This window comes from Pararge aegeria, chromosome 26 (assembly GCF_905163445.1).
Source record: "Pararge aegeria chromosome 26, ilParAegt1.1, whole genome shotgun sequence".
Classification (NCBI taxonomy): Eukaryota; Metazoa; Arthropoda; class Insecta; order Lepidoptera; family Nymphalidae; genus Pararge; species Pararge aegeria.
In genome coordinates, this window is record NC_053205.1 from 2030879 (window position 1) to 2053302 (window position 22424).

The 22424-nt window shown below is 37.9% G+C and overlaps 1 protein-coding gene across 1 annotated transcript in view; it reads left to right on the plus strand.

The window, feature by feature from the left end:
• The window catches only part of LOC120635088, a 105325-nt gene that overhangs the window by 23758 nt on the left and 59143 nt on the right, over positions 1-22424 (plus strand). The window contains 1 exon segment of the mRNA XM_039906001.1: positions 1427-1578. Within this exon segment, the coding sequence (XP_039761935.1) occupies positions 1427-1578 (152 nt within the window).

Here is a 22424-nt window from a genome sequence, read left to right on the forward strand (position 1 = left end):
GCCTGCCTGCATGGCGTAGGGTGTAGAGTAAAACACGTGTGATTTTATGTTACACCTTTTCAATTCATCACAATACCTTAGAAACCTTTCCACGATATATTGAACTGTACATTTTTGGACTGAATGAATAAATATACCTGATGAATCATTCGCATCCATTCATTGTCATCCAAGTGAAATGTTTATGCAAAATTTTAATCGATTTGAGTTAACTGGTTAAAAATTAAGATAAAAAATTTATTAACAAATACTTACTAAATTTGCGCATTAAATAAAATTGTAGATCTTTTAAAAATGGATTCTACATGCTAATAATATTACAACGACGAGACGCAGGTAAAAATATGACTTTCATTTCCCTTTTGAAAGTTATACAATATGCTTTGTTTCTCATGCTACCTGCAGCATGGATGATTTACTATGGCAAAAAAGACTATTTCTGTCTCAGTCACATTCATTAGTTAAAAAGAGAAGACTGTAGCGTGTCATTTTTTGCAGCTAACTTCACTCCGTACTTTGTGCGTCATGTTGGCTGCATTATAATAACAATGGGCGGGGCATTATGTTCGTACAGCGCTCGAGCGCTTTAGCTATTAAACGGTTTAGATTCATGTGGAGTTATTTATTAATGCTTAAAAGCGCTGCAGCGATTTATGTTCGCTGGTGAACAAGTTGTGTAAAGTTTTTTTTTAAAGCTTACGTATTGTGTAGTTTGGAGTTGGACGGAATACAGCGTTTGGTTGGAATTTAACATCCCAATATTTTCGTAGTTTCCTACAATTTGAGTTTGCCATTAGACTTTTAGATGTGTTTTTTGAGTTCTAAGTGTGTCCCCGAAGCATGTGCTTCGAATAAATGCTTGGTAGTGCGTAACGAGTGCGCGGAGATAATCGAGTGATTCACATTAATTATGTGAACAGTGTTGGAGCACGCGATAACACGCCCTTTTACGCACGGTCACCTTAAACTTATCAGAGTCGGTTCGTGAAAAATAAATGCCTTCACACGAGTCACTAATTTAAAATCAATACTTACTTACCCAACCATAATTACTCTCATTACCGTCGTTATTTATCCGTGTAGCAGCACTTTCAATTTTTTTTATCATCTACCGTTAATTAGTGATAAATGACTGAGTGTGAGGTAATTTTAAAATAATAGTGATTAATTGATTTGGCGGTCGAATTTAAATTGTAACCAGTTCCGGTAGAGAGCGCTTCCTTCGATCGGGTCGTGACGTTGACACGCTTGCTAAGTTGGCAATTACTCAGTTCGTGCGAGCGAGCTTCACACCGTTGCAGTGTTCCCCAAAACACGACTCCTGTGGAGTCCTAGGGATTTTCTTTTTTTTTTTATGGATTTGTGTTGTGTTTAAGTGTTTATTGTAGTGTTATCGTGGTTTTGTGGTGTTGTTTGTGTGGCGGAGCGGGTCTTTGAGCCCGTTGGTGCAGTGCAGATCGATACGTCGTGGAATGGCGCAACTATGAGCCAAGGGGGCTCAAGACGGCCCTACAGTCGCGGGGGACCGCGGTGGCACCCTCGCTACAAGGATTACTGGGATTACGAGCAAAACTACAGGTAAACTCTAGTTTTAAGGCAATCCGTCGACATTTTGTCCTAATGACGTGATTAAAATGTGGCTATAGAAATCGTGTTTTACGTACGTCTCTGATAGAGACTTCCTACCGTTTTGTCGAGTTAATTGTTCATTTGTGGCTGCTATTTCGCTTTAAGTGATGACTAACGACTTCTGGAGCCGCGATACGAGTTCGTTTTCTGAAATTAATAATTCATGTATTATCTCAACACACCTCGTGTATCTGAGAGTATGAAATTAGGTATCCACTTCTTCGTTAGACCATACAAATTACTTTAAAAGATAAGGTTAAGTGCTTCTAATTATAATGGGTGTGATGGGAAGAGGAACTCTGAAAGGGTCTGGAATTAATGTGAATGCTTGTAAAGGACAACTGGCTACCTTGCATCTTTAAACCAAAAGTTGGTGGTTGTTCATCGAACAAAACCATTTTCTAAGAGAGTGTGCACTCCCTTAACGACGGGGGCGGCCTGCTAAGCTTCTGGAGTGAGCTCAGGCTGGAGTTACCCAGCGGGGACCCACGAGTGGCACTATGTACAACAGAAGGTTCCATCCGACCAAGTACGGAGACAAGCCCAGGAAAAAGAAGAAAAATAATTTAATTAAATCTTCCGGATGCAAAAGATGATGGTTGTTCTACCAACACAACCATTCTCAATGTTACGTGTGAAGCGAATAAGAACTTCTCTGAAAGGGTCTGGAATTGTATCAAGCTAATTCTGTTGAAGCCTAACTGACGACCTTGCACCTTTAAACCGAAAGGTGATGGCCATTTCAAGGTATTCTCAAGGAGGATTGATGTAAGGAATGTGGTCAGTTATTAAAAAATTAGCTTAAACCAAAAAAACAAATCTGTCTGTCTCAGCTTATTTTTAAATCTGTTAAAATCTGTTTATTTCTTTGAACTAAAAATTGCAGTTATCTCTATGCAAGCTATCTTTATAAATATAATTTTGTCGGGATAGCCTTAGCTGTACATACATAGAACATACAAGCAAGAACATGGTTGCCTCATATTATGGCAGTGTTGCCATTCCAATGCATGGAGAATCTGGTAGCCTATTATTATGTTGCTATTGCAATGTGGCAGATATTCTGGTTGCATAATATTATGACATGGTTGTCGTACCAATGCCTCAAAGAAACTTCCTGCTTAACATCTATATCAAAGTTGCACATCGAGTTGCTTAGAGAAACCGGTTGCCTTATATTATAACATGGTTGTGATTGCAATGATTTATAGGGTCTGGTTATTCTAATATAACTTATCAGGTTAAAAAATGTATTAAAATGATCAATCAATCGATAGCCTTTAACAGTTCAACACTTGACCTCTTACGTTGGGAAGGTTTGCCCATAATTACCTCTGTACGGACACAAGTATGTGACCACAGTAGATGGTAGTGTTACCAAAGGATACTGCCTGCCTGTTCTACGTTATATATTCCTATAACAGCTTCGTACAACATTCCTCTGACCAAGGAGGGGTTGTTACAACTGTACTCTGATGTGCTTGTCACCGCATAACATTAATATGTTATGCGGTGTATAATTACAGTAAGAAGAAATTGCCTGTACATAATATATACATTCAGTTGTATATTTGTGATACTACAATGTAGCATGTACGAAAACACCAATTGCTGTATTCCGAGTATGAATAAACTGTACAGATAGTGTCTGTGAATGTAAACACTGATAAAACAATGTTCAAGCTTCTATGTTTAGTCACGGAATACTATAGAAATATGTACACAACATTAATCATCCTCTGTCTATTGACTTCTCACAGCCCACTTATGGACTATAACTTCTTTAATAGGAGAGACAGATAAAATTTTACGGGAAATACGGGAATACATTTGTACCGAGAATCACGCCTATACCATCCTCTTAGCAACAGAAGTTTCTTATTTTTACTTGTTAAAGACGTAATTTTTTTTTTATCTGTCTTTTTGTCGTCTGAACATGGCGGTAGAAAAGGTTCAGATTTTCAAGAAGAATAGTCAAAATTAAGTAGGTATAACGGCTATACTAACCACTTAGCAACAGTATACAGTTTGTTCAGAAAACATGTAGCTGGAAATTGGAATTAAAGCGTGTCTAAAGCGCTCGTCCGCTCGACACAGGTAGTTTTTAGCCGTTAAAAAAACTACGTAGCCGGGCGCAGGTAGTCGGGCCGACCTTTGGGTTCAACGGCCCGTCCTAAATATAGAGGCACGCGGATGTGGCCGACTCCAGAGCGACGACGTTGCGTCGACTCTGGAGCCCTCGTGTCCCTTCGCCCGTCTGCGACCCTAGTACGTAAGCACGCTTGCGTACGAGTAGTCACCTAGCTATCAAACGATTTAGCGTTCCGGTACGATGCATTTTTATTTTTACTGCACTACAAATTATCCCTCGATGATATTATGATGCAGTCTTAAGTTGGTAGTACTGTGACCGTAGGGTGTTTGAGGGTAGGGTGACAGCGCAAAAATGATATGGTAACTAACCACTTTCAAAGCCGAACCAGACAAAAGTACAACCGATTAAGGAAATAATAAGGGATTCAAAGTAAATGCTATACCCTTAACAGGTAATTTTAAAGGAATTACAAAAAAAAACTAAAAAAACTTAGCTATTGAAGGTATAAGTCTGACTGACTGACAGTCAGACAGATAGACAAAATCCACATCCCAAACGGATGAAAGTCGATTTTTTTTTTCGATTTCATCACGTTCATAATCGAAGGCTGTTTCGATTATCGATACTTTTTATAATACTTATAATCTTCATTGAAAGGTATAAACCCAGTTAAACGTATATTATAAAGGTATAAGTTTAAATTTAAACAACAAAATATTAATAATAAATAACAATAAAAATATTGCAAATGCACGTCCGTCATAATAATTACTTTGTCAGAGTAAAATGGTATTTATTCCTTTTGTTTTAAAGCTCAAATAGTCACTCACTCACGCTAGCTCGTGCACGTACGCCGTTGTGAATATCGTAAATGAATTTACTGTCCATTTTGTTTTTGAACCAATAACTTCATTGCCACAGTTAAGATAATTAATCTAGATTTGGCTTTAATTTTGTCTTAAGTAAAACTATAAGAAAAATAATATGTAACACTGTTGGATTAATGAAAAATAAATAATAAAAATTCGTCCAGAGTTGTACTGGACGCGCTTTCAGCAAACTTAAAAAGAGGATAACAAAACTTGCGACTCTAACTCTATTGAAATAAGGTCCATTTTGCTATGAGTTATAGTGTTTCGATAATCGAAATCGACTGCACCATTGCGAGCATGCAAAACTTATACTAAGCGTGCAGCATTCAGACTAGAGGTATGCAGAACGCTTCACTTGCCATACCTTTCTTTTTTTATGCAAAAATTTATACAGCGCCGCGCGTCAAACACCGCTCGTATTCTTGTGTACAACTACCTGTGTGCCGCGGTTTCACATGCGTTTACAGCCCCGTAAACTTCATACCTGACTCAATAAACGGGCATTGAGAGGCAGGAAAAATTAAAAAGAGAATCTGCGATAAATTTCAGGATAAAATAAGTACAAAGATACACAACCTGCAGTCTGTTATCCTTTTGTTTACCTTATCCTAAGGTGGCCTGGCAGAGATCCCTACTAAGCAATAAGGCCGCCTTTTGTACACTGCTTCTGTCTGTGTTTTTTTAAGTAACTAGCGGACCCCAGCGCCACCTGTCGGGCTACAGAACTACACTGAACTCCTCCTAAACGGCTGCACCGATTTGAATGAATTTTTTGGTATGCGTTTGGGTGGCACCCTGGATAGTTTAGATTCACAAATCAGCCCGACAGATGGCGCTGGGGTCCGCTAGTATATATATAAAGATATAGTATCAAGGACTACGTGATCGATAAAAAAGCTTGAATGTGAATTATTGCTCTAACTAGGTGGCTCTTCTAATAATTTTAAATGACAATGTGAGATGGTGATAACAAAAATAAAAAAAACCTCCGGCTAAGTTTGTTGTGGGCTTCTTCTTAGACCAGGACGCGTTAGGAACCCTCGTAGCTTTAGTTTTAAGTTTACGAATGTGGTTATCGCCATCATCCCACTACCGTGTAATTCTTATGTACACATCAAAAGTACCACCTATGGGCCTACTTGAATAAAGATACTTTTGACTTCGACATTACAACAGTCGCCATATTGAATTGTGTTTAAAAAAAATTGAATCAATCTGATGCTGAGTTCTACTAAATGGGGCTAAAAGTACTTTAACTTAAACTAATTTATGTATGCTTCGCAGCGAAAAAAATTGTACTATGTGATAAACGACTAAGACAGCGGGAGGTAGGTATCTTTGCATCGTTCGAGTCCAAACAATACTGAATCTATAACGCAGTCGTATTTATATCGAAATACCCACCAACTCAATGCCACGAACATTAATTAATCAAATATAAATATAATTTATATATGATTTCAGTTAATCAAATATAATTTTAATTGATTCTCGAAAGCTGTCTTTTAACTAAATAATTATAAGCGTATTTGTAAAAATCATAATCAATTTAATTAAACATCTCGTAAATATGAATTAATAGTTATCAAAAGTTTAATTATTTACCCACTTTATAAATTTACTGTAACACTTGATTTTTAGTTGTGTTACAGTAAATTTATAAAGTGGGTTCATGGCATTGACTTTGTGGGTATTTTGATATAAATACGTGTTACAGTAATTTTATAAAGTGGGTAAATAATTAAACTTTTGATCAACCAATGTTCATGACATTGAGTTGGTGCATTTTCGATACAATTTAGTCCTACATGGACTCGAACGATGCAAAGATACCTCCCGGTATCTTAGTCGCTTATCAGTTGTATATGTACCGGACATATTAAAAAAAAAACACGCTTTTGAGTGGGTAGTGTTGCAATTATTTTGATTATTCTAGAAAATCGGTTGTTTTTTGTTTTTTTTTTTCATTTGTAAAAATACGTTTTCATTTGTACGGTTAGTTTTTATTAGGAAGTAAAAAAAAAATGCGAGAAATACAGTCTATATCTATACTCTAGATACAGTCAGAAAACATTACACTCCACATGCATTCGGGTGAATACATACATGGTAATCTATATATTACCACCGGGTTTAACGCAACCAGGTGTGGACTAGCGGTCTATCGCCCGCAGAAGGTCAGTCCCCTTTGGATTGATAAAAACTCATTCGACGAGAACGATTGCGAGCGGTAAAATTCTGTATTCCAGACAAGAAAAATATACTGTGACGGACGGGGTCTGTATCGGTAGATAGGGGATAGAATATACAGTGTGCCCCTGCTTTTAAAGGATGGCTTCCATGAATTGATTAAAACAAGTAGTCCTTTAAAAATTAAGAAAAACGTGCCAGCAACTTGCTCTCAGGAGAACGGGTAGAATGCTTATCTCCTAACTTCGATCTGTTACGATGTCCCAATACCTTTCGACGACCTCCCTGGCGGAACGGAGAGCGCTTTGAAATTAAGTAGGAGGTTCCGGGTTCGATTCCCGGCAGAAAGATTTTGGGAATTTATTATTTCTGAATTTTCTCCGGTCTGGTCTGGTGGGAGGCTTTGGCCGTTTCTAGTTACTAGCCTATCGACAAAGTCGAAGAAGTTTTGTAGCATTTTTTTTTTTAATTTATTTACTCAAATCATGTCCGCTCATCTCTGTAATCAGCTATGGTTGGGAGTAGCCATCAATGACTGAACGTTGGTTAAGAACTAACCTTGCATATTATTAAATAATTTAATGAACAGAAAAACTATCCCTACTTCCCTACTAATTTTAGAAATGTCAATGTAAGTTTGTTTGTTACGCTTTCACGCAAAAACTACTCAACCGATCCTCATGAAACTTTGTACACATATTCTTGGTAGTGCTAGAAGTAATATAGGATACTTTTTATCCCAACATTAAGCTCGGTTCCTTTGGGAGAGGGAATGAAAGTGTTTTGACGATTTTACACCATAACTCCGACAGATTTAAATAATTATTTTTGTACTATAGAGGTTATAATGTGTTTAATTTTTCCCAAACTTTGTGTAGATCTGGTGAATGCGGTTATAGATAGAGGACAGATCTCCTCAGCGGACAACAGCAAACCCCTCTTTTAAGGCTTAGCGATAAAGAATACTTTAATTTTTTTTTGAACTAAAACTAAATTGAATGCCACATCAAAAAAACAAAATCAAACGCAAACGAAGTCGCGGGTCACAGCTAGTATACATATAGGTAAAAATTTTTAGGCGGACCCGGGATCTCGGGATACACAATCAGGCTTGCTAATCACTCGACTAACGAGACAGTTTAGCGGCAATGTCCTTTATGAATGCAAAAAAACTACGTTAAAACCTGTGAGTGCATTAACTTACTTGTTTTTATCAATCAAGAAGGTCAGTCCCCCGTGGACTGACCTTCTGCGGGTGACAGACCGCCAGTAAACACCTGGTTTTATAAACCAGATGGTAATATCTAGCGGTCATTAATCGGGTATTTTAACCGACTGCAGAAGGAGTGTAATATAATTTGATAAACGACTAAGACACCGGGTTGTATCTTCGCATCGTTCGAGTCCAAACAGTACTGAAGTGTATCGATAATGCAGTCGTATTTAAATCTAAAAACCAGCCAACTCAATGTCATGAACATTGGTTGTAAATCAAATACAGTTTTAATTGTTTCTTGGAAACTTTTTTTTTTTATAAATATAAATATAATATAAATATACTACGACACACATCGCCATCTAGTCCCAAAGTAAGCGTAGCTTGTGTTATGGGTACTAAGATGACTGATGAATATTTTTATGAATAATATACATAAATACTTATAATATACAGATAAACACCCAGACACTAAAAAACATTCATGTTCATCACACAAACATGTTCCAGTCGCTGCCCACTGCGCCAGTCAGCCGTCCTATTAATTAAATAAAAATTATAAGCGTATTTGTAAAAATCCTAATCAATTTAATAAAAATCTGGCCAAAATGAATGTATAGTTATCAAATGGTTAATTATTTACCCCCCTTATAAAATTACTGTAACAAATTCTGCCCGCGACTTCCTCTGCGTGGACTTTAGAATTGTGGATTTTAAATCTTACCATGGGAAATGTGATGATTTTATATCATCTGCATACCCTTTGCATACCCTCTATGCACGCCAATGCTCTGAGGTATGACATACCAAACAAAAAAAGAATTATCAAAATCGGTGTATAATCGGCGGGGTAATCGCGTAAGAAATATTATATAAAAAAAAAATGGTTAACTTACACGAGTAGAAGTTATACTTACAAGTAGAAAATCTTTTCAAAAATTTTATCTTTCGCCTTTCCACGGTTGTAGCAAAAACGACACCAGCAATAGAAATAAGCTGTTTAATACATTTAAAGTTTTATTATATTATCTAGTTAAAATAAAGTTTATTTAAATATCACATAAAATATTTCTACATAATCACTGACGTAGGTCGGTGTTCAAAATTAAAGAAATGGACATAATAAACATAATTAAAAAATGTGGAATTCTATTAGGCTTATTATAACTCACCATCACCGTAATAAATCACCGGAATGATCCAACTCTCAAACCTTACAGCTAATTTCAGGGTGTCGGTTCTTTGTGACGGTGTGCGCGCGCATTGTAAAAATTACCTCTCATAATTTTTCCCTAACGCGCCAAAAGAAGTGTAACTTCAAAACACGCACACAGCCGAATTTAAACCTTCTTTTTTTTTAAGTCGGTCGAAAACTAGGACGGACGGAAGGACGACTGGGGAATCGAACCAAGTACCTTGTGGTCCGTAGACACGCTTAACTACCAGACCAATAAGGCAGTTAGGAGGCAACGTCCTTTAAAGACATATAAATGCACAAAAAAGTAAACTGCTTACTAGTTACGTGTTTTTTTTCAATGCATAGGGGACTGACCCTCTGCGGGTGATAGACCGCAAGTCAACACCTGGTTACGTTAACCAGGTGTTATAAACTAGCTGTAGTTAATAACCAATTATTCACCCGACCCGACAAAAGGAGAGTAATGTGTTAATAGGAATAATAAGATTGCAGCCTTAAATAATAGCTTTAAATACCAACGCTTCAAACGTAACGTGTTCCTTTGTTTTTTTTTTCGAAGTTATACTTCTTTTGGCGTGTTAGCGAAAAATTATGAGTCACAGAAAACCGACACCCTTAAGTTAGCTATACTCAAAATTTTAGTTTTTCAAAAAAAGTTAATATCAATGCATAAGTTGCATGCAATAAAAAAGACCATTTCTTTAATTATGTAAAAATATTTTGATAAACTTTATTAAACTAGATAATGCTTTATAATAAAACTTTCAATGTATTAAATAATTTTTTTCGTAGAAAAAGGCTAAAGATAAAATTTTTGAAAAGATTTTTATAATGTTGCACCAAAGAAGTATAACTTCTAACGCGTGTACACACACGTTTTTTTATATTCCTACTAATATTATAAATGTCAATGTAAGTCTGCTTTAACGCAAAAACTACTAAACCGATCCTCATGAAACTTTGTACACATATTCTTGGAAGTGCTAGAAGTAATATAGGATACGTTTTATCCCGACATTAAGCTCGGTTCCTTTGGGAGAGGGGATGAGTGTTTGACGATTTTACACCATAACTCCGACAAATTATAACCGATTTAAATAATTATTATTGTACTATAGAGGTATATGTGTTTGATTTTTCCCAAACTGTGGTTGGAGACAGAGGGCATAACTCCTCAGCGGACAGCAGCAAACCCCTCATTAAAGGCTTAGCGATACTGAATACTTTAATTTTTATTAGATCTACAACTAAATTTAATGTCACATCAAAAAACTAAATCAAACGCAGACGAAGTCGCGGGCAACAGCTAGTATAGTTATAATTGTCTGACTAAGCAGATGGGCCACCTTAGCGGCAGAACACACTGAACATGGTGGCAGTACTTCCCCGGACGAGCTCCGTCACTAAAAGCTATGCTACTATCAATAAGTAGTGCCAGATATAGATAAAAAAATACATTTTCTAACTGTGAGATTGAGTACATTGAGATTGATATAAACAATAAATATACTACGACAATACATACATCGCCATCTAGCCCCAAAGTAAGCGTAGCTTGTGCTATGGGTACTAAGATGACTGATGAATATTTTTTTTATGAATATAACAAACGTAAATACTTATGATATAGAGATAAACACCCAGACACTGAAAAACATTCATGCTCATCACACAAGCATTTTCCAGTTGTGGGAATCGAACCCACGGCATTGGACTCAGAAAGCAGGGTCGCTGCCCACTGCGCCAGTCGGCCGTCAATATATGCCTAGGATGCCTTTGATTAGACATTGGCTTGTCTATATTCAGTGAAAACGGGCATAAGTAAACGCGTGGGATACCGCAGGAAACAGTCTTTTATCCTGTAACTTGAATAAAGCTTGAGTAAGCACAGAACCCCCCGCACGGGTAGCATGGGCAGGATACAGTTATATGACCGGGGAAAGGGTAAAAATGTATTTTCTCCCACAGCTTTATCAACTCTCAGAACACTGGCGCACAAGTGGAAATAATATCCAAATAATATATGTGTAATAAAAGACGGGGGTTAACTTCTCCTATTCTCTGTTCCCGTGCTTTAGCAGGTAGACAAGTTAATTATATCCCCTGTCCGGGATATAATTTTTGTCTTCTGCCTGTACTAGCACTGCTGGGGTTACCGGTTTTTGCCGAGTTTTTTGTCATATTGCAGTGTACAAGCTTATTATTGGAAATTGAGCTTTAAACTGCCGACAATAGAGTTGCAATTTTCGTGCAGATAGAAAAGGTTTTCGGTATACCCGGCGGAATAGGAATTACGTTTACACCGGAATTCGAAAAATAACAGCGGGATGGCTTGAGGGTTCATGTGTACACAGGCTGTTAGCTGTAGTGTACGTACTTTGACTTTGGCTTCTTCATTTCAATCGAGAATAAAACATTTTTTGATGTGAAACATCTACAGGCGGAGGGTAAACCTGATTGTTGGCGACCCATCGCCATGGAATATGATGGAATATATGAGTCGACGCAATTTCAATACAATTTTAAAATTAGGATTTTTTTCTCATTTTATTCTGTTTTTAAAAACAATGCAATAAACATATTATTTTATGAAACAAATTTATAATGCTTTATCTTTTCAGTACGCCATTGGTAACTGATTCCTGACGTAATATTTTTCTTTTATGCATATAACTTGTATAAAACAATAAATTCAATGTTTAACATCTGGCGTCCTGTGATGGCTCATCTTATTTTGATGTGAAACATCTATAGGCGGAGGGTAAACCTAATTGTTGGCGTGGCGACACAGGCCGTGGCGATGCGTCGCCAAGGCCTGTATGATTTAATTTTTGTGTTTCGTATGTAACAATAAAAATTAATATTTATTTTGTCATTTATTTTGCCTGGTGGGAGGCTGTGACCGCGGCTATTTACCATCCTATCGACAAAGTGTTCCGGTGCGATGTCGCGTAGAAATTGATTAGGGGTATGACTACCATACTCCCTAACAGATTAGCCCGCTATCATCTTAGACTGCATCATCTCTTACCACCAGGTGAGATTGCAGTCAAGGGCTAACTTATAGTGTAATAGAAAAAAGTCGAAGTTATCTTAGCACCCGTAACACAAGCTACGCTTACTTTGGGGCTAGATGGCAATGTGTGTATTGTCGTAGTATATTTATTTATTTTATTTTAATTAGTAACTTACGCTAAACGTCGTGACGTCACGGCGGCCGTAACGTTAACGCCCGTGCTCGTAAAGGCGGCATGTAATTATATCGCGGAAGAGCTCGCAAGGTCGGACCGATGGATGTAAATTTCGCGTTGCGATGTAACAACACGTCGGTCGTGGCGTGCCTGTAAACGGAAGCACACTATTAACATGCGACGACGTGATGTTTGTGGAATCGATGCAAGTCTACTGCAGTCCCAACAAGCTTTATCGATTACTCGCTGCAAATATGATATATGTCATAGTGTTTTCGACTGGTTTCACGCAGCTACGAAGCTACGGATTGAATTTATTAATGTTATAATTCTTAAGCGGCGTTTGGAAAACAACATGCGAACGAAATTATAGGATGTAACGAAATGCGCGCACACGATTTTAACAGGATGAAGGTAGTTGCGGAAACCGAGTGAGAGGGGAATACATCGTCCGCCAGCTCACTTTTTACGATGCGCGCGCACACCGTCACAAAAAACCGGCAACCTGAAATTATTAGCTATACTAAGGTTTGACAGTGTACACTTTTAATTGTCAAAGTCCGCGGGCTCATTCCGGTGTTTTAATTGATTCAATTGTACAAAAATCTGGAATTTTTATGTTCAGTGTAACTTGGTGGTCCTATGATGAGCTAAACATATAATGTGTTATAATTAAACTTTCAATGTATTGTAAGTGTCGTTTTCTCTCACAAACGTGGAATAAGACGTAAGATAAGATTTTCATCTTGTTACACCAAAGAAGTGTAACTTCTAACGCATGTACATAAGAAACACACACGGTTTTTTTGCATAGCGATGGTTTATGGGTCGGCGAGTGACATAAGCTACAAAACAACACGTCTGTCGTGCCGTGTTTGTAGCCGGAATTGTACTATTAACGGGCGACGCTGCGCAATGTTATGTCGTGACGTTTTTTTTAGTCGAAACTAGTGGACGATAAAGTTTTATCCCTCATCCAATATTCCGTACGAAATCGTTACTAATAATGTGTGTTTATTTGTCCTTTCTTTACTCCCTAGCTAAGAAGAAGAAATACTATATTGCACACAAACATCAAAATATACTTACAATAAAGAATAAACAGAAGAACAAAAATTGTAGGCATGCATAGGCGGCTTTATTGCTGCTCGGCTCGGCAAAAAACCGGCTCCCATGGGAATTCTAAAAAAATAATCATGAAGAAACACTGGTGACGACTAGTTTATTATAAATGCGTAAGTTAACTTAACTTTCTTTCACGCAGCAACGAAGCTACGTAATTACGATAGTCTATGGATCTGCGAGTGACTTAAGCTACTTTGAATGCGGGAATAACGACTTATGTTACACTAATAATGACGGCCGAGTGGCGCAGTGGGCAGCGGCCCTGCTTTCTGAGTCCAAGGCCGTGGGTTCGATTCCCACAACTGGAAGATGCTTGTGTGATGAGCATGAATGTTTTTCAGTGCCTGGGTGTTTTTCTGTATATTATAAGTATTTACGTTTGTTATATTCATAAATAAAATATTTAACAACAATCTTAGTACCCATAGCACAAGCTACGCTTACGCTTATTTATTTTTTATAATGATTCGTGACGTCACGGCGGCCGCAAAGTTACCGACGATAATATTTTTTTCTAATGCCTGCGGTGCCACATATATAGGATAATAACTATAGTATAATTATACCGCGGAAGCGTTCGCAAGGTCGGGCCGGGCGTCCGCGAAGTGTGAGTCTCGCATTACAATGTATAGACGACTTGTAATAGTTCTTTTTATGATATGTTAAAATATATATTTATGTATATATTTATATATATTTTAACATATATATATTTACTAGCTGTTTTTTGATGTGGCATTAAATTTAGTTGTAGATCAAAAAAAAATTAAAGTATTCAGTATCGCTAAGCCTTGAATGAGGGGTTTGCCGCTGTCCGCTGAGGAGTTCTGTCCTCAATCTCCAACCACAGATTGGGCAAAATTAAACACATACCTCTATAGTACAAAAATAATTATTTAAATCGGTTACAATTTGTCGGAGTAATGGTGTAAAATCGTCAAACACTCATCCACTCTCCCATAGGAAACAAGCTTAATGTCGGGATAAAAGTATCCTATATTACTTCTAACACTTCCAAGAATATGTGTACAAAGTTTCATGAGGATCGGTTAAGTAGTCTTTGCGTGAAAGCGTAACAAACAAACTTACATTGACATTTATAATATTAGTAGGGATAGGGATAGGGAATATAATAACTATGTATTATTTTATTTGTGTTAACTATTTCAACAGTTAACTAGCGTGCATTCTATTGTTCTGTTTTACAGGCATGCATTTACATTAGGCATGCAATTTTGGCATTAACTACACATAACTATACTGTACGGGAGCTATGGTGATACGCTCGACCTTAACACTAGGAAGATCTTCCTCCGAGCGGGTGATCGTGCTCGGGGACCGAGGTCCGAACATTCATCTTTGGAAGTTGTATATATATGCATTCTTCGTGAACACTTCGCTAGCGCGATGCAGGATTTTTGTAGCGCCATCTAGTTCTGTAATGAATGAATGAATGAATACACTTGTATTGTACACCACATAAACAAAACAAATTAACAGTAAAAATTTAACAAAAGGTATACAATTTGGCGGCCTTATCGCTACATAGCGATCTCTTCCAGGCAACCAAAGGCGTTAAAAACAGCTCAAGAAGAGAGGTAGGTGGTGCATTTAACTGTACTGTGGAGACCACTACATAAACTATGCCGGTTGCTGGCTACGGAACTTTACGTAATGCGCCATTTCGTGGCAGCGGCCATCTTGGACCGATTTTCATCAAGCATAGCTCAGAACACTCATGAATCATGAATCGGTTTATCCGTTCGGGAAAAACACACACACACACATGCGCTCGTCTGTCTAATAACGCCCCGTTGTTTTGCGTCGGGGTGTCATAAACTCGCTGTTCTATAGAATATACTTTCCTGCCAAACAGCGCTATGAGGTAGCCACGCTGTCAAGTGTTACAAGGCCGAGCATTGTCTTTAACCGTGTCAGTGTGGCCGCACCGACACATAGCGGCAGTGGCGTGCACTTCATACATGCACCAAAGCTCTGCCTACCCTAATATATATGAATACGTATAGGAAGAGTATTTTTGCCATTTTATGCAATTTTCCTGCTGTATGCCATACCCTGGTAAACTCGCCATAAAAACGCCACTGCATAGCGGTGTGATACTGTCAGGTAATTATCATAGTAGTCACCTTTAACTCCTCAGGTATCATGACCCACTTCATAGATACGAGTATATGTTTACATAATTGTAAGGGGATGGTGATAACTTCGTACGCCAACTTAAACCTAAAGCTACGAGGGTTCCAAACGCGCCCTGGTCTAAGAAGAGCCCGCAACAAACTAATTAATTAATTTTTTTTCTACTTCCCATGTACCTACAAATATACATAATGAATATACTTTATGTATATGTATATTCGGGAATCGGATAGGAGCTCGATTTCACTTTCGGGGGGCCGAGTTCGAATCCCAGCACGCACCTCCAAATTACTTAAAACGCAAAGTTACGTTGCGTTTTAAGTAATTTGAGGAACATCGTAAGGAAACCTGCATGCCTGAGAGTTCTATATAAAAAAGGTGTGTTGTGTCCACCAAACCGCACTGAGCCCGCATCGTGGACTACTGCCTTAACCCCTTCTCAATGTGGGAGGAGCCCCGTGCATCATCGAATAAAAAAAATAGAAATCCTTCTTGAATAATAATAATAATAATAATAATCTTTATTTCGGACATTTGTCCATATCGTGTTAGTAAAACAATGTAGTTAAACCTATGTTGGTACTTAACAAATAAAAACAACCCTATTCTATACACAAAATTAAAAAAAAAAACAAAATTCATTTATTTCAAGTAGGCCTAATTACTAAGCACTTACGAAACGTCAAGTCTGTTTGTAGTGACTCTACCACCGGTTCGGAAGGCAGATTCCACTGAGAAAAGCCGGCAAGACAGCAAAATTCCTTATAGTCTAACTGAGCCCTCCCTATAGCGCGTGTGCACACCATCCCAGCACCTCCAGAGCTGTCCAGCCTGCATGCCAGTGTACTGAGGAGGGTGTTGGTGCTGCTCACGAGCCTGCTCATCATTGACGCAGCAAGCTTGCGGATGATCGCGTAGACATCAACTACCCGCGCTTCCGCGAACATCTCTGACGCGCTGCAGCGTCGTGGATCCCTCAAAACCGCCCTCAGCACATTGTTGTACTGAACTCCCCTTTAAATCGAACCTCGTCCCTTGACCCGTTCCCCGCGCTGCGTGTACATTTGGCAGCCTTGTAACACTATCGCCGGCAATTAGCCGCAAATGTTGGTCAGAGGCAAGGTTCTCTGACCTACCGGCCGACGGCGTTAAATTGCGAGAGGGGGGGAGCACTTTGCTCCTGCCAAAATTATTAAAAAGATGTGAGCCGTCACGGGACGCCGCCTGGCAGATGAGAAACATCGAAAGATAGAATTAAGAGATAAATTTAAAGCAAAATTTCTTTATTCATGTAGGCCTATCACAGGCACTTATGAAGCGTTCATACATATATGTTTGTAAGGGGATGGTGATAATTTCGTACGCCAACTTAAACCTAAAGCTATGAGGTTTCCAAACGCGCCCTGGTCTAAGAAGAGCTCACAACAAACTTAGCCGGGCTAATTTTTTTTATTCCGTTATCACAAACTTACAGTTTATTTATATTAAGCTATGAAGCTAGAGCAATTCACACCCAAGCTTTTTTATCGTTCAAGTAATCCTTAATATTATAATAGGATTTTTCTGTAAGCTTACGTTTTATATAAACTCAAACTTTTATACAAACTCAATCAATACAAATCATTGGTAATCTGGACGTGGGCTCACCACCACGGCCTGGGTGGATTGCCACTGCAATCGTCGCCTGAGCCGAGATGCAGCCTCAACTCTTCCTGACAGAACTACATTTCGAGGCTCGCCAACAGGCCCGCGTTATGTTGTTAAAATCTTCTACCACAGCTACACGATCAAAGTCGAAAATATCTTCATTCAATAGGTGGCACTTTCGATGCGTACATTACGTGAGAATTATACGGTAGTGAGATGATGGCGATAAACATATTCGTAAACTTAAAACTAAAGCTACGAGGGTTCCAAACGCGTCCTGGTCTAAAAAGATGCCCACAACTTTTTTTTTTATCGCCATTTCACATTGTCATTTAAAATTATTACAAGAGCAACCTGGTTAGAGCAATAATTCACACCCAAGCTTTTATATCGATTACGTAGTCCTTTATACTATAATAGGACTTTTCTATAAGCTTACGTTTAATGCAATCGGCTTCATACAATCCAAAAAAATTAATATTTCATAAAAACTAAAGAAAACAAACTAATTTCTACCTGTCAGTGTAGTTCATTTATAGAATTTTAATGGGATTGGTGAATGGATTGAACAGATTCTCCTGCTTTTCGCGGAGTATAGCAAATTAAGCTTAATTTTCATAATACTGAGGCAGGAAAATATATTTCTTTCGACTTCGAATCACTTCTCGCTACTTCAAGGTAGTACGGGCAGTTCCATGGATAACAAAAAGGTCGACCTCCGCACTGACGCATTTTGATTCTCGGTAAACCTCTTTAACTGCGCAGTAACTTACAGCGGATAATTCTATTTCCGGAGTATAATTTAACTGGGTAGTTAGTTAATTATCAAATTTTCCGTAACAATAAAGAAAAAAAGGAAAATAACAATAAATGAAAAAAAAAACCACTAATTGCTGAAAGTATGCCATCTTATATATATATATATTTCTTGTGTGCGTGTGTATGTCACTGAACTCCTCCTAGACGGCTAGACTGATTAGAGATCGCTTTTAAGCGATAAGGTCGCCTATATCTTTTCTTTCTTTCTTTCAATTGTGTTATTTTTATCGTTTTGTCTTTGGTGTACTATAGCGTGTATTTGATTTGATTTGATTTGACCTACCATAAATTTAAACAATATGTTAAAAAAAAAATAAAAATTAAGCTTAATTTGCTATACTCCGCGAAAAGCAGGAGAATCTGTACAATCCATTCATCAATCCAAAAAAAAAAAAAAACACATTTATTACAGCGAGGTCACTATCAAACAATTACCTGCCTACTCGCAACAAGGCACGGGTCTTCTCCCAAAATGAGAAGGGGTTAAGGCCGTAGTCCGCCACGCTGGCCCAGTGCGGACTCAACTCATATTTGAGAACATAATGTACACAGTAAATTTTATAGTAGAAAATAAAGTGGGTAAATAATTAAACTCTTGATACTTATAAATTAATATTACGCTGATATTTTATTAAATAGTTAGTAAATAGTTTTCAAGAAACAATTAAAATTTTATTTGATTATTATATTTGTTCGTGACATTGAGTTGGTGGGTATTTTGATATAAATACGACTGCATTATAGATAAACTCCAGTCCTACATGGACTCTAACGATGCAATGACACATCCCGGTGTCTTAGTCGTTTATAAATAATTTAGAAATCTCAGGCAGGATGTTTTCCTTCACCGTTGAAGCAAGTGATGTTTTAATTACTTTGATGACGTATCCGTCAACAGCGACACCTAGCGGCGGCTTTACGCTGCGTTGGTGGGTGCGACCACCAAACCGTTTCCTCAGCGTTTTCGTTACGAGCACATCATCCCGTTTTCAGAGGCATTTAGCCCAACATTGGACTTTTATAGGCCATTTATGATGATACGTGTTATATCGAAAAATTTGCGAGCCGTTATAAGACGCCTGGCAGATGTGAAACATCGAAATATATATGTATAATAGTTATATGCACAAAATCACGAATTACGAAATCAGGAATCAGATATGGCATCATGAAAAGATAAAGCACACAAAATAATGATCATTTATTACATAAATATGCGTTTTTATTAAATACAAAAAATCTAAATTTAAATATTTCTTTGTAATCGCGACAACTTAACTACGTGTAGTACGTGTATTCCATCACGGCCCGTATCGCCACGCCAACAATCAGGTTTTACCATCGCCTATCGATGTTTCATTTAAAAAAACAAAGTCAAAAATATCTTTATTCAAGCACGTATGGTTTACTTAGGAAAACTGATGGAACTGACTTGACTTAGGAAAATTCCTGTCATTCTAGGTGCAAGTTGGAAAAAAAAAAGAAGATTTCCATTGCATGAGAAATGTGTATATGGTAGTGAGATAACGGCAGTAACCTTATTCGTAAACTCAAAACTAAAGCTTCAAGGTTTCAACGCGCGCCCTGGTCTACGAAGAAGCCCACGAAAAACTGCGCGTGCGCAGCATCAGCGGTACTATCATCGGAGAACTACGAAACTGTGTAGTGCAGTGTATTGATGTCGAAACGAACAAACGGCACGGTCAAGGGTGAGCAAGTCGGTGAAGGTGATCGGTTTCACAAGCCGCTCGGCCTCCGTGACGCGGATAAGTACAAAAATGTATCTTCTCCCACAGCTTTATCAAACTTCAGAGCACTGGCGCACAAGTCGAAATAATATCCAAAATATATATATATGTGTAATAATCCCTACTAATCCCTATCCCTACTAATATTATAAATGTCAATGTAAGTTTGTTTGTTACGCTTTCACGCAAAAACTACTTAACCGATCCACATGAAATTTTGTACACATATTTTTGGAAGTGTTAGAAGTAAATAATATAGGAGACATTTTATCCCTACATTAAGCTCGGTTCCTTTGGGAGAGGGGATGAGTGTTTGACGATTTTACACCATAACTCCGACACATTATAACCGATTTAAATAATTATTTTTGTACTATAGAGGTTATAATATGTGTTTAATTTTGCCCAAACTTTGTGTAAACCCACGGACGAGAGTTCAGGGTCGCTGCCAACTGCGCCTGTCGGCTGTCAATATAGTCGTATAGATCTGAGTTGTGATGATTCCGCATTCATTCGATGCAACTTCTAATGCGAAAGACTCGCTAGTCGACATCCTCTTGCCACAAAAACTTGATAAGTTGATAGGACACCATAAAAACTCGCTTGAGCCGCGAGCTGTTGACCTACTGACGCCATTTTGTGTTACGCGTGACGAAACGTTGCACTGAGCAACATGGGCGAACGGGCTTCTTACACTACAAGATAAATAAATAGCTATGATGTGAAACATCTTTAGGCGAGGGTAAATCTTATTGTTGGCGTGGCGATACAGGCCGCTATAGGATGGAATATATGTACTACTAGCTGCTGCCCGCGTCTTCGTCCGCTTTTGTTTTTGTTTTTCGAAAGACATGTTCCTCATAAATGTGGCAGCACTTTATGTATTTAGGATGGCTAAACCTGGTGTAAAATCGTCAAACACTTTGGTCCCCTCTCCCGAGAGAACTGAGCTTAGTTTCGGGATAAAAAGCATCCTATATTACATCTAATACCTTCAGGAAAATTTGTACAAAGTTTCGTGAAGGTATTAAGATTTCGTTCGGTTTCGTAGTTTCTGCGTGAAAGCGTAACAAACAAACTTACATTGACATTTATAATATTAGTTACATAAATGAGTTGTAGCGATTACAAATAGATTTATGAATTTAAAACATTTTTTTGGAGTTTTACTTCTTTTGGCGCGTAAGTGAAAAGTGCTGAGAGTAAATTTTTACGATGCACACGCACAGCGTCACAAAAAAACTGACACCATGAAGTTAGTAACAAAATGTCGATCGTGGCGTGTTTGTAGCCGGAAGCACACTATTGCACATAAGCACACGTGATTTTTGTCGAATCGATGTAAGTCTACAGTCCCAGCCAGCTTTATCGATTATTAGCTATAAATATGATATACTATGCTATAGTGTGTTCGCTTGTCCTTCTTCCACGCAGCGACGAAGCTACGGGATGACTTTTAAAGTTATAAAGCGGCGTTTTAAAAAAACCATGAGAAATTATACGATGCAACGAAATGCGCGCGCACACGTGTGCGGTTACACGATTTTAACAGGATGAAGATAGTTGCCGAAACCGAGTGAGAGGCGAATACATCGTCCCCCAGCTAACTTTTTATGATGCGCGCGCACACCGTCACAAACAACCGACACCCTGAAGTTAGCTATAAGGTTTGACCGCAAGACTTTCAATTGTCAAAGTCTGCGGGCTCATTCCGGTGATTTAATTGATCAATTGTACAAAAATCTGGAATTTTGATGTTCTGTGAAACTTGGTGGGCCGATAATGAGATATCTAGATAATGCGTTAAATAACAGAACTTTCGATGTATTATTATTACCTTTTTTCTATTGTTAGTGGCGTTTTTTCTTCGAAGGCGTTTTAGAATGAGGCGAAAGATAAAGTTTTTGAAAAGAATGTTGTCTCGTAACACCAAAGAACTGTAACTTCTAACTCGGGTACATAAGTACCAGTGTCGTGCATAGAGGGTATGCACAGGGTATGCAGATGATATAAAATGAAGGAAATCTCCAGTGCGAGTTATAAATACTTAACGGTAGGCTTTTTATAACTCTTAAAATGCCTATGCTTAAGTGTTTTAAAACTCGTATTGGAGATTTTCTTCATTTTATATCATCTGCATACCCTTTATGCACGCCACTGATAAGTACGCATACGTTTTTTTTAAATTTTATTTTGTTTTTAATAATAATGTAATAAACAGTCATAATTTTATGGAACATATTTGTCAGGCTTTATCTTTTCAGTACGCTATAATCTGATTCCTGTCGTAATCTGTTCTTTTATGCATATAACTTACATAGGTATATTTATACAGTTTCAATGTTTGATATCTGCCAGGCGTCCCGTGACGGCTCACATTTTTGTAACAAAAAATAACTGAAGACTGATTTTGTCGACCATGTTAACGCAGCGGTTAGCGTTGTGGTTTTAATTTGGAAGTCCAGGTTTCAATTCCCGGCAGGGGAATTTTGAGAATTTTTAGTTTCTACATTTTCTCCTGTCTGGTCTGGTGGGTG